General features: G+C 40.0%; 1 protein-coding gene across 1 annotated transcript in view; it reads right to left on the bottom strand.

The window, feature by feature from the left end:
- The window catches only part of LOC138964967 (importin-9-like), a 31,194-nt gene that overhangs the window by 796 nt on the left and 3,660 nt on the right, over nucleotides 1–26,738 (bottom strand). Inside the window, exons 4-24 of the mRNA XM_070337069.1 lie at nucleotides 26,384–26,472; nucleotides 26,026–26,112; nucleotides 25,611–25,730; nucleotides 24,219–24,319; nucleotides 23,970–24,028; nucleotides 23,518–23,669; nucleotides 22,620–22,718; nucleotides 22,126–22,232; nucleotides 21,555–21,694; nucleotides 20,866–20,944; nucleotides 19,664–19,892; nucleotides 14,811–14,889; nucleotides 13,155–13,303; nucleotides 12,066–12,191; nucleotides 11,568–11,640; nucleotides 11,002–11,204; nucleotides 4,731–4,897; nucleotides 4,215–4,348; nucleotides 3,311–3,441; nucleotides 2,085–2,181; nucleotides 77–150 (exon numbers count right to left, since the gene is read on the bottom strand). Coding sequence (XP_070193170.1) covers nucleotides 77–150; nucleotides 2,085–2,181; nucleotides 3,311–3,441; nucleotides 4,215–4,348; nucleotides 4,731–4,897; nucleotides 11,002–11,204; nucleotides 11,568–11,640; nucleotides 12,066–12,191; nucleotides 13,155–13,303; nucleotides 14,811–14,889; nucleotides 19,664–19,892; nucleotides 20,866–20,944; nucleotides 21,555–21,694; nucleotides 22,126–22,232; nucleotides 22,620–22,718; nucleotides 23,518–23,669; nucleotides 23,970–24,028; nucleotides 24,219–24,319; nucleotides 25,611–25,730; nucleotides 26,026–26,112; nucleotides 26,384–26,472 — 2,495 coding nt within the window. The remainder of the gene's footprint in view (nucleotides 1–76; nucleotides 151–2,084; nucleotides 2,182–3,310; nucleotides 3,442–4,214; nucleotides 4,349–4,730; nucleotides 4,898–11,001; nucleotides 11,205–11,567; nucleotides 11,641–12,065; nucleotides 12,192–13,154; nucleotides 13,304–14,810; nucleotides 14,890–19,663; nucleotides 19,893–20,865; nucleotides 20,945–21,554; nucleotides 21,695–22,125; nucleotides 22,233–22,619; nucleotides 22,719–23,517; nucleotides 23,670–23,969; nucleotides 24,029–24,218; nucleotides 24,320–25,610; nucleotides 25,731–26,025; nucleotides 26,113–26,383; nucleotides 26,473–26,738) is intronic.

Raw genomic sequence — 26,738 nt, 5'->3', positions numbered from 1 at the left:
TCAAAATTCGAACAGTACATGTATAACTGAATGACTTTTTGCATTTTTCTTTGTTTATCATAAAACCGAGACCTACCCGCAAGTCCACCTGGTTGATGGGATCGTTTGCAGTGTCAGGATCATCGTCAGCTTCTTCATCAAGACCTATGCCTGAAATCAAACACACCAAAATATATGATCAGAAAATTGTCACACAAAAAACACACACTGCAGGATTTATGAATTTGACACATTCAAAAGTAATGAGAACACAAACCTAAACAACTTAGCTGATTATCTGTACAAATCCACATACCTTTCAGTCAAAGATCTTATTTCACGATTGCTCAAAGTATTGGTACAGTGGAACCTCTCCGTTAAGACCCTCCATTATAAAACTCTCTCTATAAGTATAACAAGACCTCAGGTTAGCTTCATAATGCATGGGTGAAACTGATCAGAATTGAAAATAAGGAAAATGAGGCCGGGGTCCAGGGGCCGCCCAGGCCCTGGTGGGGTGCAAAGCCCCCCGGAAGAAAACGAAAAATCAGTGTAAAAGTAGGCCTATCCTGGTATCTCAAACACACAAATTTGCACATAAACAATAGTCCGATAATACGCGCACCCAGTGAAACAAAGCGGACTCAGTGATGTCCGGTCACTGTGTTGGGAGAAATATGGATCGGATCGCCGGCGAATTTTTTTATATTTTTTATTTATTTATTTATTTTTTTAAAGATTTTTCAAAATAAGGAATTCCTTATTTAACCAATTTTATTTGGCGGATTTCCGCCCTGAGACGGAAAAGTTTCACCCATGATAATGTCACTAAATTTATTCCCCCCTCTGCTTCTTTCTCTCTGTAAAGGTGTAGAGCTAGTTATTTTTCGGTAACTTACCAAACAACCAAAATCACTTACCCAACAACGGGCCTGAATCCTCGATAGCTCACAGGTTGATGAGTTAGACTTTGAGGGAACTACTTTAGCGATTGAAAAGTTCCGAACGCTCCAATGTACGAAATATACATCTCTAGACCAAACAATACAAACATACTGCATTTAAACTGGCAACTACAGGCTTGAACACATTAATCTCCATATAAAATCTATGAGTTTGGTTGTTTTCTAAATCCAAATCTAACGATCAGTGCAGAGAAACTCGCTTTAGATCTCTAATGAGTGCACGCAAACTCCCAAGGCAAGTAACTCTCGTACGACAAGAGTAGTTCCCCTTCCAAATTTTCTGAACTGAGTTGCTTGGACAAGAGACTGCAATCCGACGGTTAGTTTTCGACAATATTTCATTTTATAAACAGATCACACGCAACCAAATGCACACATCGCATCAATTTAAAGAACATACAGCGGTTTCATAAACTATTTTGCCCCAGAAAACGGAACTTCATTCAGTTTTTAACGTTGGAACACGGGTGCAAAAGTTCGTCTGCTTGTCCCATTCTAAGAAAGAACATTTCCTAAGCGATACCAAAACATGACCAGAACACACACTATCTGCCTTTACCGGCACAGCAGAATAACAACATAACTGTGTACTTGATTTTAGTCCAAAACAGGGAAACTGACAAGAAGTGTTAACAGATTTGATTTTCCCTGAACTATACAACCGCGCATTTTTCAATCGCCAGCGCAGGTACACTGGTTGAGTGATTTGGATTCGATCAAACTTTCGCACAAAAACTCCTCTTTTCTTTGAATAACTGAAGAAAGGAGGAATAAAGAGGTTACATACCTCGTCTCAGTGATTATTAAAAATAATGGTCTCAGTTCGCGGTCATGAAAAAGCTCGCTGAAGCGCGCATATTTCATTATCCGCTAACTTCGACCATTATTTTTGATAATCACTGAGACTCGGCATGTAACCTCTACGTATCTCCCTCTTAAGACTCCCTCTCTCTTACGACCTACTTTACTCAAATTGTATGTCTTAACAGAGGTACCACTGTATTCTACCTAACAGCCAGCTGCACACTGAGTATTCTCTCTCTCTCTTACCCATGCGCATGTAGGTACATACACACACACACACTCACACACAAGCAAGTAGTAAGCACATTTTCACTGAACCTAACAATTCTTTATTACCATCATAGTTGCCAGAGAATTCTTCCAGAAGACTTGCAAGGGTCTGGCCGCCTGCCTCCTCCCCATCAAAGCATTCTTCATCATCTCCTATGCTATTCTGAAAAATAAAGAAAACATGGGTGTAGTTACTATGCATACAAAGTTCCATAATGTATTCAAACATTTGATCCCATCCAGAGCAGTTTTGAAAACAAATGTTTCATTCAAGATGTAAGAAAACAAATAAGTCAGGTTTACTTTTACTACAGAAGAGGGCACACTACCCTACTGTTCGCTTATCATAATCAAGAGATTCAACTGCTTTTTTTCCACACGGAAGGAACTTAAATTGTGAAAAAAAAACAGACTTTCATTGGATCATCCCATCCTGCTTGGAAGTGTAAGTAAATGTAACAGGTGATACAACTGACTAGCTGAATTACAGTGAACTCGAACCAGGAAACAAGTCTAGAAATATATTTGCACTCATGCCTGCAACAGAAAGCTTCAATTCACAATAAACTTCACATGAACAAAAACAAGAAGGGCAAAGCCCATACGACTCACATGCTTTACACATTTTTCCTACCAAAATACATGTGACCTTGACCCAAGGTCAAGGTAATCCAAGGTCATGCAACACAAAGCTGTTAATTCAAGACATAGGAAGTACAATGGTGCTTATTGGCTCTTTCTACCATGAGATATGGTCACTTTTAGTGGTTCACTACCTTATTTTGGTCACATTTCATAAGGGTCAAAGTGACCTTGACCTTGATCATATGTGACCAAATGTGTCTCATGATGAAAGCATAACACGTGCCCCACATAATTTTTAAGTTTGAAACAGTTATCTTCCATAGTTCAGGGTCAAGGTCACTTCAAAATATGTATACAATCCAACTTTGAAGAGCTCCTGTGACCTTGACCTTGAAGCAGGGTAAACCAAACTGGTATCAAAAGATGGGGCTTACTTTGCCCTATATATCATATATAGGTGAGGTATTGAATCTCAAAAACTTCAGAGAAAATGGGAAAAATGTGAAAAATAGCTGTTTTTTAGGCAACATTTATGGCCCCTGCGACCTTGACCTTGAAGCAAGGTCAAGATGCTATGTATGTTTTTTGGGGCCTTGTCATCATACACCATCTTGCCAAATTTGGTACTGATAGACTGAATAGTGTCCAAGAAATATCCAACGTTAAAGTTTTCTGAGAGAAAAAATCTATCTAAGCACACAACTCACATCATCATCGTCATCATCATCGTCAGCATCTTCCTGCTTTGCAATGGCAGCTTCAATCTGATTGGACAGTTCATTGATGAGTAACTTGTACATCTTGACCAATGCTGGGATCTCTGTCCACTGCTCAGGTTCTGTGATTAAAGAAAGGTACTGTTTAGTTTTTCATGTCAGTCACCCAAACATCAACATACACCATGAATATGAATGCATCGTGCCTCTGACACAGTTCACACACAAACTGTGTAGACCCTGCTGTACAGATGTGCTTGTAATCACAATCCATCGCACTGGTTTACAGCTCCCTTCACCGTGCTTCAGAAAACCTCACAAAAGTGACTGAACTGGGAGTTTCTGATTTAGTCTTCATGCAATCATCAAACATCAAAGGACCACTTTTCAAAGGATTATCTTTGTAAATATACAAATAGATGATGACATAATTTCAACTACACAGTACGGATGATGTCCGTCATGGATGACCCATATGTTAGAAGGAACCTTACTGTGTTTATTCCTATTCGGACGACGTGGGTCATGTGCGACTCATACTCTGCAAAGAGGCGGTAACATTTTTATGACCCATACTTTTTATTACGTTGAATCCTGCTTTAGAAAGTATGGACCGTACACCACCCACATAATCCAGACCGTGTAGTCTGATGAGGGTTAACACAGTGTACTTCATAAATGCAAAGTAAAATTGTCTATATATCTCCTCTTTATTTTTTTTGACTCTGCAACCATAACCAAGATTCTGAGTAAAGACACATAGTAAAATTCCCACTGCTGATCAACATATCCACATAGCCGTTCGTCAAACAGAGGCACACCTCCAAGCTGTGTCGCCATGTACAACTGCCGATACAGCTCAGATAAACCATTTCTACACTCTATTCTCAATCACCTGCTTTGGCTTTCGAACGTGTTCGTATTTCTGATGACTCGGTCTGTATGGGTTCCCCATGGACAATGATGTTCTGCAGCCTTGTGTCGTTGGTCATGATAGTATGACGCAGCAGTTTAGCCAGCGCCAAGGCACTGTAACAAAGTAATAATGACATGATCATTTGATTAAATTAGTTAAGAGGCAAAGTGGTGTCAAACTAAAAGAAAACACAGTTACTGTCATTTAATGGCGACCCTGATGGGCGAGAAGTTTGTGTCATGGCAGCCGTTTTCCCGAGAACTAGAATTTTACTTCTTTATTGTACAAATACAATTTCAAGCTTCCTTATGATAAAAGAAAGCTCGGAAATGTTGATGGACTAAAGTTTTTAAATTACTAAACTATATGCTAATGTGCAAGACACCTGGGATTGAAATTGTTTGGTGCACGGAAATAATTTAGTATAGCAAACTACGTGCATGTTCCTTTATGCATATCACAAGTCATGAAGGCAAAGAAAAAGAGGCAACTGACCTGACTTTGCGCTCGTAGCTGCCATAAAAGAGGTGCTGCCTGGAACACCACTCTTCCAGCACAAACTCCAGGGCGGGCTTGCCAGTGGGGCCGGGGACGCTGGTCAGGAACTCCAGGACTGGCTCCAGCTGGATGTTGACCAGGTGCGCAAACACCATCAGCAGACTCTGAACAGAAAGCACGACAACATTTTGTTACAACAGAGCTCACAACATTACTGTGAGAATACAACAGAGCTCACAACATTACTATGAGAATACAACAGAGCTCACAACATTACTATGAGAATACAGTGAAACTCCCATTTTAAGACCTCAACAAAATCTGAGAAAATCATGTCTTAAAAAGGAGGGAGTCTTCAACCGGAGGTAGATTTACAGAGGTTATGAACAAGAAATCTCAAAATTCAAGGTCTTAAACAGGAGGGAGTCTTCAACCGGAGGTAGATTTACAGAGGTTATGAACAAGAAATCTCAAAATTCAAGGTCTTAAAAAGGAGGGAGTCTTCAACCGGAGGTAGATTTACAGAGGTTATGAACAAGAAATCTCAAAATTCAAGGTCTTAAAAAGGAGGGAGTCTTCAACCGGAGGTAGATTTACAGAGGTTATGAACAAGAAATCTCAAAATTCAAGGTCTTAAAAAGGAGGGAGTCTTCAACCGGAGGTAGATTTACAGAGGTTATGAACAAGAAATCTCAAAATTCAAGGTCTTAAAAAGGAGGGAGTCTTCAACCGGAGGTAGATTTACAGAGGTTATAAACAAGAAATCTCAAAATTCAAGGTCTTAAACAGGAGGGAGTCTTCAACCGGAGGTAGATTTACAGAGGTTATGAACAAGAAATCTCAAAATTCAAGGTCTTAAAAAGGAGGGAGTCTTCAACCGGAGGTAGATTTACAGAGGTTATGAACAAGAAATCTCAAAATTCAAGATCTTAAAAAGGAGGGAGTCTTCAACCGGAGGTAGATTTACAGAGGTTATGAACAAGAAATCTCAAAATTCAAGGTCTTAAAAAGGAGGGAGTCTTCAACGGTTATGAACAAGAAATCTCAAAATTCAAGGTCTTAAAAAGGAGGGAGTCTTCAACCGGAGGTAGATTTACAGAGGTTATGAACAATAAATCTCAAAATTCAAGGTCTTAAACAGGAGGGAGTCTTCAACCGGAGGTAGATTTACAGAGGTTATGAACAAGAAATCTCAAAATTCAAGGTCTTAAGAAGGAGGGAGTCTTCAACCGGAGGTAGATTTACAGAGGTTATGAACAAGAAATCTCAAAATTCAAGGTCTTAAAAAGGAGGGAGTCTTCAACCGGAGGTAGATTTACAGAGGTTATGAACAAGAAATCTCAAAATTCAAGGTCTTAAAAAGGAGGGAGTCTTTAACCGGAGGTAGATTTACAGAGGTTATGAACAAGAAATCTCAAAATTCAAGGTCTTAAAAAGGAGGGAGTCTTCAACCGGAGGTAGATTTACAGAGGTTATGAACAAGAAATCTCAAAATTCAAGGTCTTAAAAAGGAGGGAGTCTTCAACCGGAGGTAGATTTACAGAGGTTATGAACAAGAAATCTCAAAATTCAAGGTCTTAAAAAGGAGGGAGTCTTCAACCGGAGGTAGATTTACAGAGGTTATGAACAAGAAATCTCAAAATTCAAGGTCTTAAAAAGGAGGGAGTCTTCAACCGGAGGTAGATTTACAGAGATTATGAACAAGAAATCTCAAAATTCAAGGTCTTAAACAGGAGGGAGTCTTCAACCGGAGGTAGATTTACAGAGGTTATGAACAAGAAATCTAAAAATTCAAGGTCTTAAAAAGGAGGGAGTCTTCAACCGGAGGTAGATTTACAGAGGTTATGAACAAGAAATCTCAAAATTCAAGGTCTTAAAAAGGAGGGAGTCTTCAACCGGAGGTAGATTTACAGAGGTTATGAACAAGAAATCTCAAAATTCAAGGTCTTAAAAAGGAGGGAGTCTTCAACCGGAGGTAGATTTACAGAGGTTATGAACAAGAAATCTCAAAATTCAAGGTCTTAAAAAGGAGGGAGTCTTCAATCGGAGGTAGATTTACAGAGGTTATGAACAAGAAATCTCAAAATGCAAGGTCTTAAACAGGAGGGAGTCTTCAACCGGAGGTAGATTTACAGAGGTTATGAACAAGAAATCTCAAAATTCAAGGTCTTAAAAAGGAGGGAGTCTTCAACCGGAGGTAGATTTACAGAGGTTATGAACAAGAAATCTCAAAATTCAAGGTCTTAAACAGGAGGGAGTCTTCAACCGGAGGTAGATTTACAGAGGTTATGAACAAGAAATCTCAAAATTCAAGGTCTTAAGAAGGAGGGAGTCTTCAACCGGAGGTAGATTTACAGAGGTTATGAACAAGAAATCTCAAAATTCAAGGTCTTAAAAAGGAGGGAGTCTTCAACCGGAGGTAGATTTACAGAGGTTATGAACAAGAAATCTCAAAATTCAAGGTCTTAACAAGAAGGGCAAAGCCCATACGACTCACATGCTTGACCAATAACTAAACCTAGCAATGACATCATACACTAAGAACTGCTTTACACATTTTTCCTACCAAAATACTTGTGACCTTGACCCAAGGTCAAGGTCATCCAAGGTCATGCAACACAAAGCTGTTAATTCAAGACATAGGAAGTACAATGGTGCTTATTGGCTCTTTCTACCATGAGATATGGTCACTTTTAGTGGTTCACTACCTTATTTTGGTCACATTTCATAAGGGTCAAAGTGACCTTGACCTTGATCATATGTGACCAAATGTGTCTCATGATGAAAGCATAACATGTGCCCCACATAATTTTTAAGTTTGAAACAGTTATCTTCCATAGTTCAGGGTCAAGGTCACTTCAAAATATGTATACAATCCAACTTTGAAGAGCTCCTGTGACCTTGACCTTGAAGCAAGGTAAACCAAACTGGTATCAAAAGATGGGGCTTACTTTGCCCTATATATCATATATAGGTGAGGTATTCAATCTCAAAAACTTCAGAGAAAATGGGAAAAATGTGAAAAATAGCTGTTTTTTAGGCAACATTTATGGCCCCTGCGACCTTGACCTTGAAGCAAGGTCAAGATGCTATGTATGTTTTTTGGGGCCTTGTCATCATACACCATCTTGCCAAATTTGGTACTGATAGACTGAATAGTGTCCAAGAAATATCCAACGTTAAAGTTTTCCGGACGGCCGGACGGACGGACGGACGACTCGGGTGAGTACATAGACTCACTTTTGCTTTGCATGTGAGTCAAAAAGGAGGGAGTCTTCAACCGGAGGTAGATTTACAGAGGTTATGAACAAGAAATCTCAAAATTCAAGGTCTTAAAAAGGAGGGAGTCTTCAACCAGAGGTAGATTTACAGAGGTTATGAACAAGAAATCTCAAAATTCAAGGTCTTAAAAAGGAGGGAGTCTTTAACCGGAGGTAGATTTACAGGTTATGAACAAGAAATCTCAAAATTCAAGGTCTTAAAAAGGAGGGAGTCTTTAACCGGAGGTAGATTTACAGAGGTTATGAACAAGAAATCTCAAAATTCAAGGTCTTAAAAAGGAGGGAGTCTTCAACCGGAGGTAGATTTACAGAGGTTATGAACAAGAAATCTCAAAATTCAAGGTCTTAAAAAGGAGGGAGTCTTCAACCGGAGGTAGATTTACAGAGGTTATGAACAAGAAATCTCAAAATTCAAGATCTTAAAAAGGAGGGAGTCTTCAACCGGAGGTAGATTTACAGAGGTTATGAACAAGAAATCTCAAAATTCAAGGTCTTAAAAAGGAGGGAGTCTTTAACCGGAGGTAGATTTACAGAGGTTATGAACAAGAAATCTCAAAATTCAAGGTCTTAAAAAGGAGGGAGTCTTCAACCGGAGGTAGATTTACAGAGGTTATGAACAAGAAATCTCAAAATGCAAGGTCTTAAACAGGAGGGAGTCTTCAACCGGAGGTAGATTTACAGAGGTTATGAACAAGAAATCTCAAAATTCAAGGTCTTAAAAAGGAGGGAGTCTTCAACCGGAGGTAGATTTACAGAGGTTATGAACAGAAAATCTGAAAAAACAAGGTCTTAACAAGAAGGGCAAAGCCCATACGACTCACATGCTTGACCTCGACCTTTAGGGTAACTAAACCTAGCAATGACATCATACACTAAGAACTGCTTTACACATTTTTCCTACCAAAATACATGTGACCTTGACCCAAGGTCATGCAACACAAAGCTGTTAATTCAAGACATAGGAAGTACAATGGTGCTTATTGGCTCTTTCTACCATGAGATATGGTCACTTTTAGTGGTTCACTACCTTATTTTGGTCACATTTCATAAGGGTCAAAGTGACCTTGACCTTGATCATATGTGACCAAATGTGTCTCATGATGAAAGCATAACATGTGCCCCACATAATTTTTAAGTTTGAAACAGTTATCTTCCATAGTTCAGGGTCAAGGTCACTTCAAAATATGTATACAATCCAACTTTGAAGAGCTCCTGTGACCTTGACCTTGAAGCAAGGTAAACCAAACTGGTATCAAAAGATGGGGCTTACTTTGCCCTATATATCATATGTAGGTGAGGTATTCAATCTCAAAAACTTCAGAGAAAATGGGAAAAATGTGAAAAATAGCTGTTTTTTAGGCAACATTTATGGCCCCTGCGACCTTGACCTTGAAGCAAGGTCAAGATGCTATGTATGTTTTTTGGGGCCTTGTCATCATACACCATCTTGCCAAATTTGGTACTGATAGACTGAATAGTGTCCAAGAAATATCCAACGTTAAAGTTTTCCGGACGTCCGGATGACTCGGGTGAGTACATAGACTCACTTTTGCTTCGCATGTGAGTCAAAAAGGAGGGAGTCTTAAACTGGGGGTAATTTTACAGAGGTTATGAACAAGAAATCTCAAAATTCAAGGTCTTAAAAAGGAGGGAGTCTTCAACCGGAGGTAGATTTACAGAGGTTATGAACAAGAAATCTCAAAATTCAAGGTCTTAAAAAGGAGGGAGTCTTCAACCGGAGGTAGATTTACAGAGGTTATGAACAAGAAATCTAGGGCGGGGATGTAGCTCAGTCGGTAGCGCGCTGGATTTGTATCCAGTTGGCCGCTGTCAGCGTGAGTTCGTCCCCACGTTCGGCGAGAGATTTATTTCTCAGAGTCAACTTTGTGTGCAGACTCTCCTCGGTGTCCGAACACCCCCGTGTGTACACGCAAGCACAAGACCAAGTGCGCACGAAAAAATCCTGTAATCCATGTCAGAGTTCGGTGGGTTATAGAAACACGAAAATACCCAGCATGCTTCCTCCGAAAGCGGCGTATGGCTGCCTAAATGGCGGGGTAAAAACGGTCATACACATAAGAGCCGTGGGAGTTTCAGCCCATGAACGAAAAAAAACCACCCCAAGAAATCTCAAAATTCAAGGTCTTAAAATGGGGGATCCTTTGTACAGGTAAAGATGCATGTTAATCATATGGGCAAATGGATATGCTCTGAACAGAATGATCAAGGGCTAAAAACTTATTTTAATTCAATGAAGATGGGTTTAGAATGTAACAGATTCTGGGATTGGTCACATTACCGGTGATCAATTGGGATAAACACGGGAAATCTCTTCATTGAACACCTGCTGGTGAAGCGCATTGATCAATACACAATCGACAAGTCTCTGGTAGACGTGAGGGTCATTTACAAGTAGTAAGCAAAGGCGGAAAACATCAAGACAATTATTCATGCGAAGAGATGACATGGATCGCATAACGTAAATTGATGAATTAAATTTTCTGATCAATTCCAAACACTGCTTTTGAGAGAGACTTTTTTTTTGCTTTTCATCGATTACGAAAAAGGGAGAATAAAATATACGTGAAAGAATTAAACGGCAGTAGAATGATAGGATGGAAACACGTTTCTTGGGACTTGACTCTTGCAGGTCAGTGAACTGTAAGGAGTATGTGAACCGAACAGAATCATTTTGGCCTTGTTGCAATTGCAGTAGAGCAGAAACAAGTTCAGTGACAGATTGAATTACAATGACATTGACAGGCTTCCATTTGAAACTTTTCTGTTATCATGGTCGATCAATGTGTAATTCCTTCACAGATAGTGCATGGACACAGAAACAAAGTCATGTAGACAGTGTCAGTAAACTGTAAACATTTTGTGTTCCCTTGCTAACACTTTGTCTAAACGATCTCCCATGTGTTATTTCTATACTCCTCCGCCCTTTAAATAATCAAAACTTTATTTCGTAAAAAGTCCCAACACACCTGCATAACAGACAGCGTTTCTGTTTGTTGCATCTTGCTCAGCACACTTCGCAGCATCAGGTCTAAGTTCTCCCCTAGCGATGATCCACAACGACCTATCACCACGGCAACCAGGCGACCCACAAATGTTGCTGTATGTTCTGAGGTCTTGGGATCCAACAGTTTGTTAATGACTTGTATGAGGTAGTGGATTCCATTGTTACCTGCTCACAAATCCAAATAAAAACACAACTTGACTGAATGTAATGGCCCATACATTTAGAGATCTCTCTCTGCTGTCAACATGTAAAACATGAGAATATCTTCCTAGGCTAGCATCATCATAAGTAAAAACATACGTACAAGTTTTATGAAAACCTCTTCGTTATCAAACAAAAATCAAATGTATCATTCAGATTTGTACCCTACAATTCTACAATAATATGTATATATATCACTGAGAAATGTAAATTTCTATATTCTTCCTTTAAATACTGTCCTGAGGAGACTGATGTATTTTCCACATAACTGATACATGTATCTATTTAGGGATTTACTCATTACACTTTCATCGCTGAAAGACTTACCAAAATCGTCTCTAAAAGCAACCAGCTGTTCAGTCGCAACAGATGCAAACGCTCGCAAGCACTCTCCCCCACTCTGCAGAAAACAAAATGAATTGATACACATTATGCTACCTTCTAAACACTGCTCAAACATAATACCACAACCAAACCCATACACAAAAGTGGCAAAGTCTGCTTTTGACATGACTTAATAACATTTTAAAAATACTGAAAAACCTGTTATTCAAATCAACTTCCCAAAGCTGCCACTTTAAAAAAATGCTTCTGAACTATTTTAAGGCTGTATGCAGCAAATTTTGTTCCTCGATGTTGCCCGTGTGCATGCGAAGAGGCTTATGAATACTGAATGAAGAATATCATGGTTTAAAAGGTCGCACAATCTCAGACAGCATTTCTCTCAAATAAGAAAGTCATACAGCACTAAGCACAGGTAAACCCCAAGCGTACTTTACTGGTTCTAGTCACAAAAGCTACAAGAAAAAAGTGAGAGACAGCAACCTGCATGGTGGCATTATCATCACTCTTCATGGTGCAGTGTACGGCTGGCAGGAAGGTGGACATGACAGCGTCTGATAGCGGCTGAGGCGTGGCTCGCACCACTGTTTCCAGCAGGTCCAATGCCACCTGCACGGCACCGCCAACAAACATTGTTAAAGAGGATCGTTAACTGGAGGGCTGTGGGGGTTGGGCTACACTGGAACCCCCCCTTTTAAGACCTCCAAAACAAGAGGCGAAGCCTTCAAGGCTCACGTAAGAAATCGACAAACAGTAACACAAACTCAATCACTTTGTCACACATACACACACACACACACACACACACACACATACACACACACACACACACACACACACACACACACACACACACACACAGTAAGCGGCATAGGTGACACTGTGCAAGAAAGCGAGACACTAGATCTAGATCTGAATGGCCGATTTCGAAGAAAAAACTAGTCTCGGCCCGCTCGGCAAAATAACAATGACCGAGACTTTCAGTAATTCCTTCGCATGACGTCTAACCCTCTTACGTCATAATGTGACGTCTTCAAATGTTGTGACGTCTTCAAATGTTAAAGTTTCTACCACAGACATACATACATACGCATGCACGCACGCACAGACAGACAAAAGTTAGCATCGCATAGGCTACACTTACGTGAGCCAAAAATCAGGTTTGAAAAAGGAGGGAGCCTTAAAATGAAGGTAAATCTACAGAGGTAATGTACAGAAAATCAGAAAAATCAAGGTCGTAAAAGGGGGGGTTCAGTGTATTCAGTTGATATGAACACAATTCGCAAGCATTCTTTCCTCTCCGGGGTCACACTGACTTGGAATGATCTGCTTTTGCTGATGCTCAAGATCTATTTTGTTGCAGTGGTATGAGAAATGTGTATAGCACAGCGAAAGTGCACAATATATACGCAAAATAGTGCAATGAGTGACAAAGAATCCCCCTGGCCCCTTTTTTTGGTTTTGCCCTGTCTGTAATGACACCTGAAATGACAATCTTTCTTTTTCTCTGAACATGAAACGGGCGCAAAAATATTCAACCTGCATGATTTTGAGGAGCATTTTTGTACTTACTGAAGTCAATCCAGGGGAGACTTTCTCTGCCGGAGCTGTGAGAATACTGGAGAGTGTGGGCAAGATTCTGTTCTGGATGGTAACAGAGCAGACAGGGTTAGCAACTAGCTCCTTTATCACATCTTGTACCAGGGATACCAGGAAAGGATCTGAAATGACAAAAAAACTTGCGATCATACAAGGTCTAAACTTGCTTTCTCAAGGTTATTTTTTATTTGAAAATATAACATTCTGGAGTTGCAGATGCACACACACAGAAAAGCTGCACAATTCTTAGTTTTACAACAGTAAAGTAAATAAGAAACATCAAGGAAGTGTTGTTCCTAACCTCAGAGGACAATCTGTCCTTTCGGCCTTGAATAAAAATATTTATAGGTCCAAATGTCCTGGCTTTGTTCGCTAAGTAGGAAGATTGATGGCCACAAGACCTCCTACATGGTCAAGATTCAGGCATGGGAATTGAAAATTGTATAAAAGGCGGAAAATTTATAACTGAAGACGCGAAGCGTCAAGTCGACGGCGCGAAGCGCCTAGCCTTACTAGGGGGGTCCGGGGGCATGCCCCCCCCGGAAAAAAATTTCTCCAAAGAACCCAGATGGTGCAATCTGGTGTCATCTGAGCTCCAAGTTTGCCATTAAATTCTGTTTTTAGAATCAGATTTTTTAGTACAAAAATGTACCAATTTTTGCTTTTTTGAAGAAAAAAAATATATACATGTATTATATGGTTTAAATTTGTAAAAAAATTGATCTTCTTGAGACAAACAGGAAAATGTAACTTGTAACACAATCTGTGCAATCTGGTTTACTTTCAAGACATAAAAGTTCAATAACTGAGGCGGGCGGTAGCAGTGCGTGAACAAAGTACGGAAAGTTTTCGCGGGCTTTTGCGTAAAGGCCAAAGTAACCGGTGGTTTTTTTGTGTGCCTCCCCCCTTTATTATTTCGGCGGACACTTTTGCATTTTCGGCAGAACAAAAAAAATTCGGCGGAAATCCGCCGTTCGGCGGACAATTCCCATGCCTGAAGATTACTGGACGGTCGACTGACCAGGGATCAGACCAATGTGTCAGAACAAGAAAGTATGCGTTACTGACCGAAGACCTAGGTCTGGGAACAACACTACCAATGCCGTGCCCATCTGGTGTTCCATTCATCGTTACTGACCGAAGACCTAGGTCTGGGAACAACACTACCAATGCCGTGCCCATCTGGTGCTCCATTCATTGTTACTGACCGAAGACCTAGGTCTGGGAACAACACTACCAATGCCGTGCCCATCTGGTGCTCCATTCATTGTTACTGACTACAAAATGCCATCTGAACTGTAACAGTGGGTCCAACTAAAAATGAGTACAAAACATTCTGGTTCTGTCTGCTTTGTAGAAAAATTGATGGTCAGAAGACCTCCTACACATGAAAACTATCGAACGGATGACCAGCTAAGACCAATGTGTCGGATCAGGAAAATATCTATCAGTGACAAAAGACAGAGGCCTGGGAACAACGCTAAAACTGTAAGGACCTAGACCACTGTAACTGCTATTAAAGAAAAAGTAAGCAAATTCAAACAGAAAAGAATGCAGGGGGGTGCAAGGGTAAAGTAATATAACTGCACAGAAAATAAAAATAGATACAACAAAATTGCTGTAAGGTACCTCCAGCATGGCGAAGAAATATAGCCACAGCCATCGGTCCAATTTTGTTTTCATGAGCCGCCGTAAACTGCTGATCTACCTGAAATGACATGAAGAAGCAACTTGAGACAGGCTTCATTGAAATGCAATCAAATTACTCCAAGGGCGAGACTATAGAGCTTCAGCTGATGCAAATTCTGAGCAAGTTATCTTTTCTGGTGGTGAACCAGGGTGTCTGAAGCGACTATAATTTACTCATAAAGTGGCAGTGCTTTTTGCACTGTACAGTGGTATCTCCCTTTACCACCCCTCTCTTTTACGGGTCCCTCAATATTACGACCGACTTTTCTCTGACGGATTTTTTCTCCTTCTTTGTCTTAGTATCTCTCACCTCCATATTACGTCCCCCTCTCTGGTACGACCTACGACCGTCCATAAGTGGACTTATAACAACTTTTCCCCAAATTATCACGAGTTTGGTTTACTTTAAACTTATATTTCTAGTCGAGTCCGTACGCAAAACGACGCAAAAACGTGCTGAAGGCAGTGAAGCCATGTCAGTCCGTGTACATTACTTCGGCACGCAAACAGCTGAAGCAACGGTTTTTTACATTTAGTTAAGTTTTGACTAAATGTTTTAACATAGAGGGGGAATCGAGACGAGGGTCGTGATGTATGTGTGTGTGTGTGTGTGTGTGTGTGTGTGTGTGTGTGTGTGTGTGTGTGTGTGTGTCTGTGTCTGTCTGTCTGTGCATGTGTGTAGAGCGATTCAGACTAAACTACTGGACCGATCTTTAGGAAATGTTACATGAGAGTTCCTGGGAATGATATCCCCGGACGTTTTTTTCATTTTTTCGATAAATGTCTTTGATGACGTCATATCCGGCTTTTTGTAAAAGTTGAGGCGGCACTGTCACACCCTCATTTTTCAATCAAATTGATTGAAATTTTGGCCCAGCAATCTTCGTCAAAGGCCGGACTTCGGTATTGCATTTCAGCTTGGTGGCTTAAAAATTAATTAATGACTTTGGTCATTAAAAATCTGAAAATTGTAAAAAAAATAAAAATTTTTATAAAACGATCCAAATTTACGTTAATGGGATTGTTATTCTTCATCATTTTCTGATTCCAAAAACATATACAGTAAAACCTGCGAGCAAAGGACGCTCTTGGGGAGCCTTGCCACTGTCCTTTGTAGCAAGGTGTCCTTTCTTATGAATATGAATGCGCCAAAAAAATTTTGGGAAAAAAAACACCAACAGTCACTGATTCTTTTTTGCCACAGTGATTATTAAAACTCAAAGTTTTGAAGCCCTCAAGTTTTTTTGTTTTTTGTTTTTTGTTCAAAGAAAAGGAGAGAGAGAGAGAGAGAGAGAGAGAGAGAGAGAGAGAGAGAGAACAAGAACAAGAACAAATCTTTAATTGTCTAAGGCCACAGCCCCTTACAATAGTGGTTAAAATAACAGCAATAGTATCTGCACAGTTATAAATTATAGTCACGCATAAAATTCAACAAATACATTAAAACCCTGATGACATGTCACTGAACCTCATTTATAAGGGTTCGTCTCTTCTGTAGCATGAAGAACACAAATCTGCTGAAGCTGTTCATCACATTTTCCTCATTATTGCCACAGAAATACACAAGTTGTTGTTGCAGCGTCTTAGAGTTCGAGATTTTCAAATACTTTGCTCGAAGGTCTTGATAGAAAGGACATAAAAATACAACATGGTGTTCATCTTCTTTATCAGCTGTACAGAGAGGACAGTTTCTTGTCGTTTGGTTTGGTGCGTACCGAAACTTGTGAGCGTTGATTTCGGATACTCCTGCGCGGAAACGAGTAAGAGCAACTCTGTACTTAATATCTTCGATTAATTCAATGTATTTCTCTTTTTCCAAGCATGTTTTGTAACAATTATAAATGTCAAAACGTTCACTGCATTCTAAAAAGGAGAACCATTCTTGAGAGAGAGAGAGAGAGAGAGAGAGAGAGAGAGAGAGAGAGAGAGAGAAGAGAGAGAGAGAGAGAGAGAGAGAGAGAGAGAACGAGCGAGAGAGAGAAAGAGAGAGAGAGAGGTGCAATCGGTTTCTTATCTGAAGCAATGGGCCATTCATGATTCACTGGAAGATTCTTTGATCGAGCTTTTGAAAACCACTCGACGAGTTCTTCGTTCAACTCATCATAGGTTGTTTTTCTTCTCTTAACACATTTTGCCGTCGATCTGGCACCGGACTCCCATTGACTGAGAATTGGTGTTCGATCAGCTTTTATGTTGGAAATTTGAGTTTTTCCGCAATTCAGCTCATCAGCAACTTTTCGAACGGTCTTTATGACATCGACTCTCTCTTCTAAAGTCAAAAATTTTCGTTTTGGCATGATGAGACGAAGACGGAGGATGAGACGAAGATGCATCACAGTACAGAAAGTAGAAACCCGAAATGTTTGTGAGTTCACGGCATCGACCAATGAGCGTGCACCATACAAAAATCAACTTCTTTCAAGTGCTGTCATTGGCTTACAAAATTAGCTTCTCGCGCGTTCACATCGCCAGCGAGATTGTATTTGCAGAACCAAGATGGCAGACCAGCGTCTGCTAAAAGCTGTCTGCTTCAAGGGTTTGTCCGTTGTTGACAAGTAACGAACCCAATCGGGACCAAAAAAGGGTGTCCGCGTCCGCGCCTTTGAGGTGTTCGCTCTTTTAAGGTGTTTTTGAGAGTAAAATACATCCGTCCTCACTTGAATTGTCCGTTATGCAAAGGTGTCCGCCGAAATAAGGGTCCGCTAGATGCAGGTTTTACTGTAAATATGTTATATTTGGATTAAAAACAAGCTCTGAAAATTAGAAATATAAAAATTATCATCAAAATAAAATTTTTGAAATCAATTTAAAAACACTTTCATCTTATTATTCCTTGTCGGTTCCTGATTCCAAAAACATATAGATATATGTTTGGATTAAAAACACACTCAGAAAGTTAAAACGAAGAGAGGTACAGAAAAGCCTGCTATCCTTCTCAGCGCAACTACTACCCCGCTCTTCTTGTCAATTTCACTGCCTTTGCCACGAGCGGTGGACTGACGATGCTACGAGTATACGGTCTTGCTGAAAAATTGCAGTGCGTTCATTCTGTGAGTTCGACAGCTTGACTAAATGTTGTATTTTCGCCTTACGCGACTTGTCATTTCTATCTCAGGTCATTACTTTCGTTTGACAAGATAAAGATCGGTACGTTGTAGGAACGCCTACCTTATATTCACGCAAAGTTACAGAAATGCCATGAAAGTAATCCACACATCACCCCAAAGCCGACATTGTTTTTAGTGCAAGGTCGAGGTAAATCACGTGACCTTTTGGTGCTGATGAACCCCTGCGGTGCGGATGAACCGTTGCCATTCTTTAGTGATCGAGTGACAGCTCACATTGTCTTATCTTCTTGTTTTATGCCTACAGAAATGTTTTATTAGTAACAAGAGCTATCTGTTTCTGAGAAATTGTAATGACTGATGTGTGTGTGTGTGTGTGTGTGGAATATACTGACACTTATTTTCCACAGATATAGACTGGCTTTTCTCTTTTTTGTTTGACTGGTTGCATGTGCCTGTGAGTGTGATCCTCCATATTATGTTCCCTCTATATAACTACTGAATTTGACTAACATTTTCAAAGTCGTTACATAGAGGTACCACTGTACTAGTCTGATTCATTCTCACTGATTTATGCATGTATAGCAACTGAAAATGACCTTTCTTTTCACAGCCATGCACATGGAACAGGAGTTTACTTAGGACAACCATGTCTGTGTCATAGGAGAAATGCACATGTAACAGGAGTTTACTAAGGACAACCATGTCTGTGTCATAGGAGAAATGCACATGGAACAGGAGTTTACTTAGGACAACCATGTCTGTGTCATAGGAGAAATGCACATGGAACAGGAGTTTACTTAGGACAACCATGTCTGTGTCATAGGAGAAATGCACATGGAACAGGAGTTTACTTAGGACAACCATGTCTGTGTCATAGGAGAAATGCACATGGAACAGGAGTTTACTTAGGACAACCATGTCTGTGTCATAGGAGAAATGCACATGGAACAGGAGTTTACTTAGGACAACCATGTCTGTGTCATAGGAGAAATGCACATGGAACAGGAGTTTACTTAGGACAACCATGTCTGTGTCATAGGAGAAATGCACATGGAACAGGAGTTTACTTAGGACAACCATGTCTGTGTCATAGGAGAAATGCACATGGAACAGAAGTTTACTTAGGACAACCATGTCTGTGTCATAGGAGAAATGCACATGGAACAGGAGTTTACTTAGGACAACCATGTCTGTGTCATAGGAGAAATGCACATGGAACAGGAGTTTACTTAGGACAACCATGTCTGTGTCATAGGAGAAATGCACATGTAACAGGAGTTTACTAAGGACAACCATGTCTGTGTCATAGGAGAAATGCACATGGAACAGGAGTTTACTTAGGACAACCATGTCTGTGTCATAGGAGAAATGCACATGTAACAGGAGTTTACTAAGGACAACCATGTCTGTGTCATAGGAGAAGTGATATTTTACACTGTATTGAATAATGATACACAATGCTTCATCTATAGTAATGTTTAATTTTTTAATGTCTTTGTGCAATATCATTTTGAAATTGTGAAGCAGGCCTAACCCAAACGCAAATTTCTGTTTTGTAAAGACGAACAATTAAGTATTTGTTCTCTTTCTTCTTACACTTCTGTAAATTTCGACAGCTACATGTACCTCCGGAGAAGGCGACAAACAGAACTGCAATGAAAACTATTCTCCTGACCAAATCATTTCACATAAACAATCATGAAGCACCAATCTGCTCTGACTCACAGCGACAATGGCTGACAAGGTTTCCAGACACAATCCCAGCACCTCTGTAGAAAACTGTGTTGCTACGGTAACCAGACCCTCCAGGATGTTGTCAAGGTATGGTGCCAGAAGCTGGATATTGCCTGTAGTCTTCAGGTGGTCACAGAAACCAAACACAGCACGAACAGCACTGATGCGCACACTGGGATGTTGTGTCGGGTGGAGCCCTCCCACTGTTGCCTGCAAAAATCTGGCAGTTGGGGAACAAAATTAAGTAATTAATTCCTTAAGACATGGAAATTCATATAATGGCTTTTTCTTGAAATTTCTCAATTGAAATGTCAAATGAGTGACACTGCTAGATTAGTACTACAAACATAACAAGAAGAGCAAACGCTCGATCGAGTCACTTTCGCAGTTCTGAATATTATATGAGGCATCAGATGGACAGGAAGAAATTGCTATTCACAACACAATGAGTCACGTTCACATAAAATTTGAGCCCGGTCACTTTTATAGTTTCCGAGAAAAGCCCAACGTTAAGTTGTGTGTTGCCGAACAGAAAAGGCTAGTTATCTCCCTTGTTTTTCTGATAACGTTCGTAAAAGGCTACAGATGTAAATACTTTGATGTAAAGAATAATCCTACAAAGTTTCAATCACATCCGATGAACTTTGTCAAAGATATAAAATGTCTAATTTTTCCTTTGACGCTGACCTGTGACCTTGAAAAAGGTCAAAGGTCAACGAAACCATCGTTAAAGTGTAGAGGTCATTGGAGGTCACGACTAAACAAAATATGAGCCCGATCGCTTTGATAGTTTCCGAGAAAAGATATAAAATGTCTAATTTTTCCTTTGACGCTGACCTGTGACCTTGAAAAAGGTCAAAGGTCAACGAAACCATCGTTAAAGTGTAGAGGTCATTGGAGGTCACGACTAAACAAAATATGAGCCCGATCGCTTTGATAGTTTCCGAGAAAAGTCCAACGTTAAGGTGGTGTCTACGGACGGCCGGCCGGCCGGCCGGACGGACAGACTAACACTGACCGATTACATAGAGTCACTTTTTCTCAAGTGACTCAAAAACCCTGGCTATGTCAGTCAATTAAAATTAGAAATTAAATATTCACTGTTTAGATCTCCTGATTATCCCCCACCTCCCACCATCACCAGCTCAAAGGAAAAACAATTGTTCATTTGCATCACACATTCATCAAGTTACCTGCTAACGAGTTCTGTATCCATGGCATCTGTGTAGCGACTGGCTGTCCACAGGCAGCGACCAACAAGGAACGGTGAAACTGCAATCATAAACACAGAGAAAAAGTTTCACTTTCTGAGGTAATGCTCTCAGTCTCAACACATGCACAGCATGAGGCAGGTTGGTACATTACAGATGAGAGATAAGCCTTGCTCTTGGTTAGCTTTGCTTCTATAAGATCACACTAAGTACATGTTTGCAATGTTCCACATGAAACCGCCCAAAAAGATATCATATAAACTAAAGTGTCCCTCTCTGTGAGGGGTCAAGCGTGCAGAATATGGGCTCAATGGTGCACTGACTGACTTGGGAAAATCTCCAGAGGGACCCTTTCAGGAAGTTATCTGCAAAACGTATCACAGAGATTCATGTCCTCCAGGACAGCAGGTTGTAGGAAACACTAGCAGTGAAGATGCATCTTGCTTGCTTCTCATTTCTGACATCTTCACTATCATTTGATGCACTGCACATCTGAAAAGAAATGTTCCCAACCTATTCCGTTACAGTGAAACCTACCAGAACGATACAGACTTTAGCAGACACATTAGCATTAAAGCTGTATATTGCCTTATTCTCACAATTTCTAAAATTTTCATCCCTGGTATTGCACATCGCACAAAGAAAAAAATAATGGCTGTGGCCAAAGCTACCTGAAAGGTTCATATCCTCCAGCACCACAGACTGCAGGAAGCCCTGGAGGTGGAACTGCACCTTGCCCTGCTGCAACGCTTCCACGATCATCTGCTGCACCGAGCCCATGGCCAGCATGCACGATTCGTGGATCTTCCACCTGAAAGTTACACCTTCTTCGTCAGTGGTTGTCAATGTCAGCCTCTGTTTTGTCCTACCACTGGTTCTTTCACTCAAAATAGGTACACATGAAACTGAACCTGCATTAGACATGAGTTAACATAAAAATGGTGATTATATGTCTGTACATGGCCACTAAGCTCAATCTGATGAAACATATTTTCCAGAACAATACTAAGTGTAGTTGAAATACTTCCATGCATCAATATTTTACATGTACATGTAGGAAAACATAACACTGAATGGCAGGAAAAGTTTGGGGTCCTCACAAAATATAAACATAATTCAAAATGAAATAATCTTCCATTCAACTGGCTTGAAAATGATGGGTTTGCTGGTGACTGACATGAAAAGATGTTTTGTGGCAAGCAGAAAGAAAGAACAAACAAGGATGACAAAACAAAACCTCACCAATGCTCATTTCCAGCAATTTTGGCAGCAGCAGATTCTTGCAGATGTCGTGTGACAGACTGACAGACAGCTGGGGCGCATTCCTTTTGAAACTCACTGCACAGGGCCTGGAAAATCCAAACAGAACATCTAACACTGCAACAACATACCTCCTTGTAAGTATCAGAAAAGAACAACAACAAAATGTACACTGCCTCCAGAATCTGTCAAAGGGCCAAGTTCAACCTCAACCTGAATTATTTCCAGAATTTTTACCGCAATAGTAAAAATGAAAATACAGTAAAACCTCCCACTAACAACCTTGAAAATGTCCAGAAAAATCGATCGTAAAAAGGAGGGGTCTTCATTGGGAGTTTGGGAGGTATCATTTTTTTCACAGGGGAGACAACTGTTGGGCAGTTCAGTCGGTCGTTCTTGGGAGAGGTCGTTACGGGAGGTTCCACTGTAATTACAAATAAAATCAAAACACAAAACATACACAGCTTGATACTGACCAGAAGCAGATCCTGTGCTGAGATGCGGACTGAGTAAGAGAAGCTGTCCTCATCCTCATCCTCCACGAACTGGTCAGGGTTGTTGGACCACAGACGAATCTGTCGCAAAACAAATGCAAACATCAGCAAACTTTCATAATTTGAATATACAAAACCCATATCAAAAGTGAAACTGAAAGTAACAAAGTTTTTTTTATTCCATAAACTGAATTTGAGAACCAATCATCTTGCGCTTAAATGTTGTACACTGTTTCTATAAACCAGGCATGAGAATTGATTTAAAGAAAACTATCTGAAAAAGAGGGAGGTCCGGGGGCATGCTACCCCCGAATTTTGTTTGCCCGCTTTGTGTTCGCCACTTGTATGCTCTTTTGAACTGTTTGCAAAAGTGACTCACACAGTCAGAATCTCAATGAATGAAGGGATGGTTTTATGGAGGACATTGGTCATACTAGACAGATTGTCTTCTTCAATTTTTGTTCCTTGATTTTTGTTCTCGCGGAAGAGGACTTTTTCTCTATCTGAAATGTGTATCTTTTCTTGGAAATTCTTGGATCCGAGGAGAATTCCCATGCCTGATAAACAACCAGTGAAACGGCTGATCTCTAAAAGCATCAAATTGAATCATGTAGAACAAAATCTGGAGCACAAAATGTTCTGTTAAAAGTACTGACTTGCTTTGGATTAACAAATAGATTATTTGTCGAGCTGAATGCATTTTCAGGAATGATCTAAGCATGAACAGAACAGAACAATAGATCAAGTACAAAAAGCTTGTCAGAAAGGTTTCATGTGGAATATACAGGATTTCTTTGAGCTTTAATTTCAGGGTGCTGAATGTTTGCATGAACCAACCACAAAGGCAATGAATTATAACAGAGAAGTCTGTAAAGATTACCTGATCTTCTGTCATCTGCATATAAACGATGACATAGTAGATGATCTGATCAATGGTTCCCTTAATTGTGCTGCGGAACCGTGTGATGTCGATGAGCGCATGCACAAACTCAAACACACTGTACACCAAGTTTTCAAAGCCAAGCACCTCTCCTGCACGGCAAATCAGAAAGAAGAGTTGGTAGAGTCACAAAATATGCAGACTGCAATGAAATGACAATTTTACGAATGAGCAATATGTTCTGAAAGGCAGTCAATCCTATGCCTGAGGAATGTTCGTCTATGTTACAAACATAAGCATTACAAAATACAGAACATATTCATCAATTTCCTTCATGTTTGAGCATGCAGGTTTTCTGCCTGTGTTTAACTACATCTAGTTTTTCGTGTGTTGCAATCCAAAAAGATAGGCTTTCCGGGAGGAAAAGATCTCACAATGAAAATTCAACTTACCATCAGAATCCACAGGATCATCTGCATCTTCCACATTGTTAACTACTGTTCGCACGTAGCTTGCACGTGTCAAGGAAAAAACCAACACCTGTTCATTCTTATAACTGTGCCTTTTGTTCATGTCATCCTTACCCGAATGGAATAATCAGATAGGCTGCAGGCATTGGCATTTTACATGGACAACACTAAACAATTGTACACCTTGCAAAATGCATGTATCAGCCGGGAGATAAAACAGGGAAAGGATACAATTCAGCGCTCTGTGTAAAGATGGCCCAGATGCATGGCAAGATCTGAGGCAGATAGCCCTGCATTGGCTTCTGGAAGCTCTTCAAAACTGTTGTTAGCGCCTGCAATCACAAAGTTGGAAACGCATTTGAACGAGGGAATACAGTCGAGATCGCTTTACATGAAATGAAAGGGACCAATATTTTTTTTCGAGTTAACGTTTTTTCGCGATAATGAAAATGATCAAACTATTTTGAAATCGGTTTACTTGCAGCGATGTTCGCGAAACTCGTTTGAACCGCTGACGCGATTCGGTTTCAGCTTTCGGTTTGAACGGAAGTACTCTTTTGTGTAAGAATACAGCCCGCGTCTTGTTGTTAACCTCGCAGGAGTCTGACTTTCAGGTCGCTTTATTTCTCTGACAGCGAATAAAAGGTTCTATTTCCAAAGGAAGCCGCTTTTTTCCGTGTTTTGACGGGCCAATGAAGTGATGAAATGATTAAAGCATAGAAGATACCCGTTTTAAGTATAAACGCTTCAACAGAGTTGATCGGTGCTGACCAACCGAACAAACGCGCGTAAGCCGTAGAGTGTTTTCGGAAGTGGCTTCAGAATCTTGATACACCGTGACATTTGTGTGCCATCTGCTCCAATTTCCAAAGTGAGAGATTATGGAATTATCTGGAAGAATATGCACGCACAAGAAGCAAACACCACAAGAGAGCTGTACAGACTTCGTGATAAAGTCTAAGTTTACGACGACCATTTCATTCTTTCTTTCAATGGGCCGTGCAAACACGTGAACACTTCTCGCTTTGGAAGCTACAAGTTGAAAAAAACAGTTGTTTGGTGGTGCAAGAGACCAAGAATCGGCTTCGTGTAAACGTTTTTTGATTGAGTCTCAGATCGTTTTATTTCGCGTTATGATGGTTTTTTTAGTAGGGTTTATGAAGGGAATGATTGGGACTGACAACACGTTTCACGTAATGGTTTTTTTCAGCTTATGGTTTTTCATGTTAAATGATATCGACTGTACTAATAAAAGGAATATAGAACAAAGGTATAGTTTTCAAGAAAACAAAATAAAAGAATGACTTGCATAAATCAAACCTCTGTCACTCCGTTTTCTTGCAGAAATAGACTCTACCAAAACTGAACAACATTTTCATGATCCCACAAGTTATAATTTTCATTCTAAAACAAAGAGAACTGAAACTCCCCACCTGTTTTTCTGTTTGCCATTTTTGTGGACACACATTTTCAACACAATGCAGGATATCTTTGACATTTAAGATTTAGGCCACAAAAACTAAACACACACCTTGAGTCACTTTCAAATTGCATATATCCCTTCTAATATAAATAATTGAAATGTAAGAAACACATCAACTGCTTTGACCGGAGGTTACTCACCGAAATGATTTCTCGTTTGAGCCCGCTGTCTGAAGTAGGTCCATCTGGCATTTTCAGACCCTGCAGAAATGCTTCCACAAACTGGGGCAACAATGGAAAGAGCAGCTGCTTACCTGTGGACTGAAAAAATATTTAGTTCACTTCACCTGCACTGACTGTTGTTTGGTCAATACCATGTGCTTTTGACAGGCACTACAAAGCGTGAGGACATTTGGGGTGGGGGCAAACAAAGGCTCTTTGAAGCTGGTAATGCTGCACTCTTGTGATTTAACTCAAATGACTCAACACAAATACATGTAGAAAACTCATTTCTCATGGTTTTTTTTCAACGGCTACATCATATGATGTGATGACATACAAGCAAGCAAATGTATATATATATATATATATATGAGATGTATGATGCCAGTAATACCTTCTTGTACTCATCCATAGCAGCGATCATACCAGTGAAGATGTTAAAAATGTGAACAGCTCTTGATCTCGTCCTCACACTGAACACCTGAAACAGCCAGTAGGAAAATCAATAAAACACAAATACAGGTTAGAATTAATACAATGAGAACTGCAAGTTTACAACATCAATGACAATGACAAGAAAAAAAAGAACTACTCAAAGCTCTTAATTCGACTTTTCCTTTTATATCAAGAGTGAAGAAGATCTGCAACAGTTTCAAGAAAACAGCAATATTGTCTGTGTGTGTAGTCTTAAGTGTACATGGTAACATGGCACTTGTGCTTTGTTTTGATGCCCAAAAACTGAAAGGCGTTACCTCAGCTCCTAAGAAGATCTTGTACAGCTCTGGTAAGACTATGGGTGCCACTTGCCCCATCTGGGTGTCTGTGATGTCTTGAGAAAATTCTGAAACAAAATCTTTCAGCTACTTGCTTTGTATGGTCTGTAGAAAACAAAGACAAAACAGATATAAGGTACATGTATAGGGATAGTCTGATTTCTTTCTCACTTTCTTACTTCATAATTTTACTGAGCCTGCAACATATTTTTAGTTTTCTGTTTTCATACAACATCTCTGGCAACTTCTTTCCTTGGCTTTTCAAACCAATCATGTCAAAAACAAGTGAAAGTAATTTTCATCTGTTGAAAAACACTCCTGAACAAAAACTGCA

Source organism: Littorina saxatilis, linkage group LG4, assembly GCF_037325665.1.
Source record: "Littorina saxatilis isolate snail1 linkage group LG4, US_GU_Lsax_2.0, whole genome shotgun sequence".
Classification (NCBI taxonomy): domain Eukaryota; kingdom Metazoa; phylum Mollusca; class Gastropoda; order Littorinimorpha; family Littorinidae; genus Littorina; species Littorina saxatilis.
Note: the sequence above shows the minus strand (reverse complement) of the source record. Positions and strands in the feature narration are given on the sequence as shown.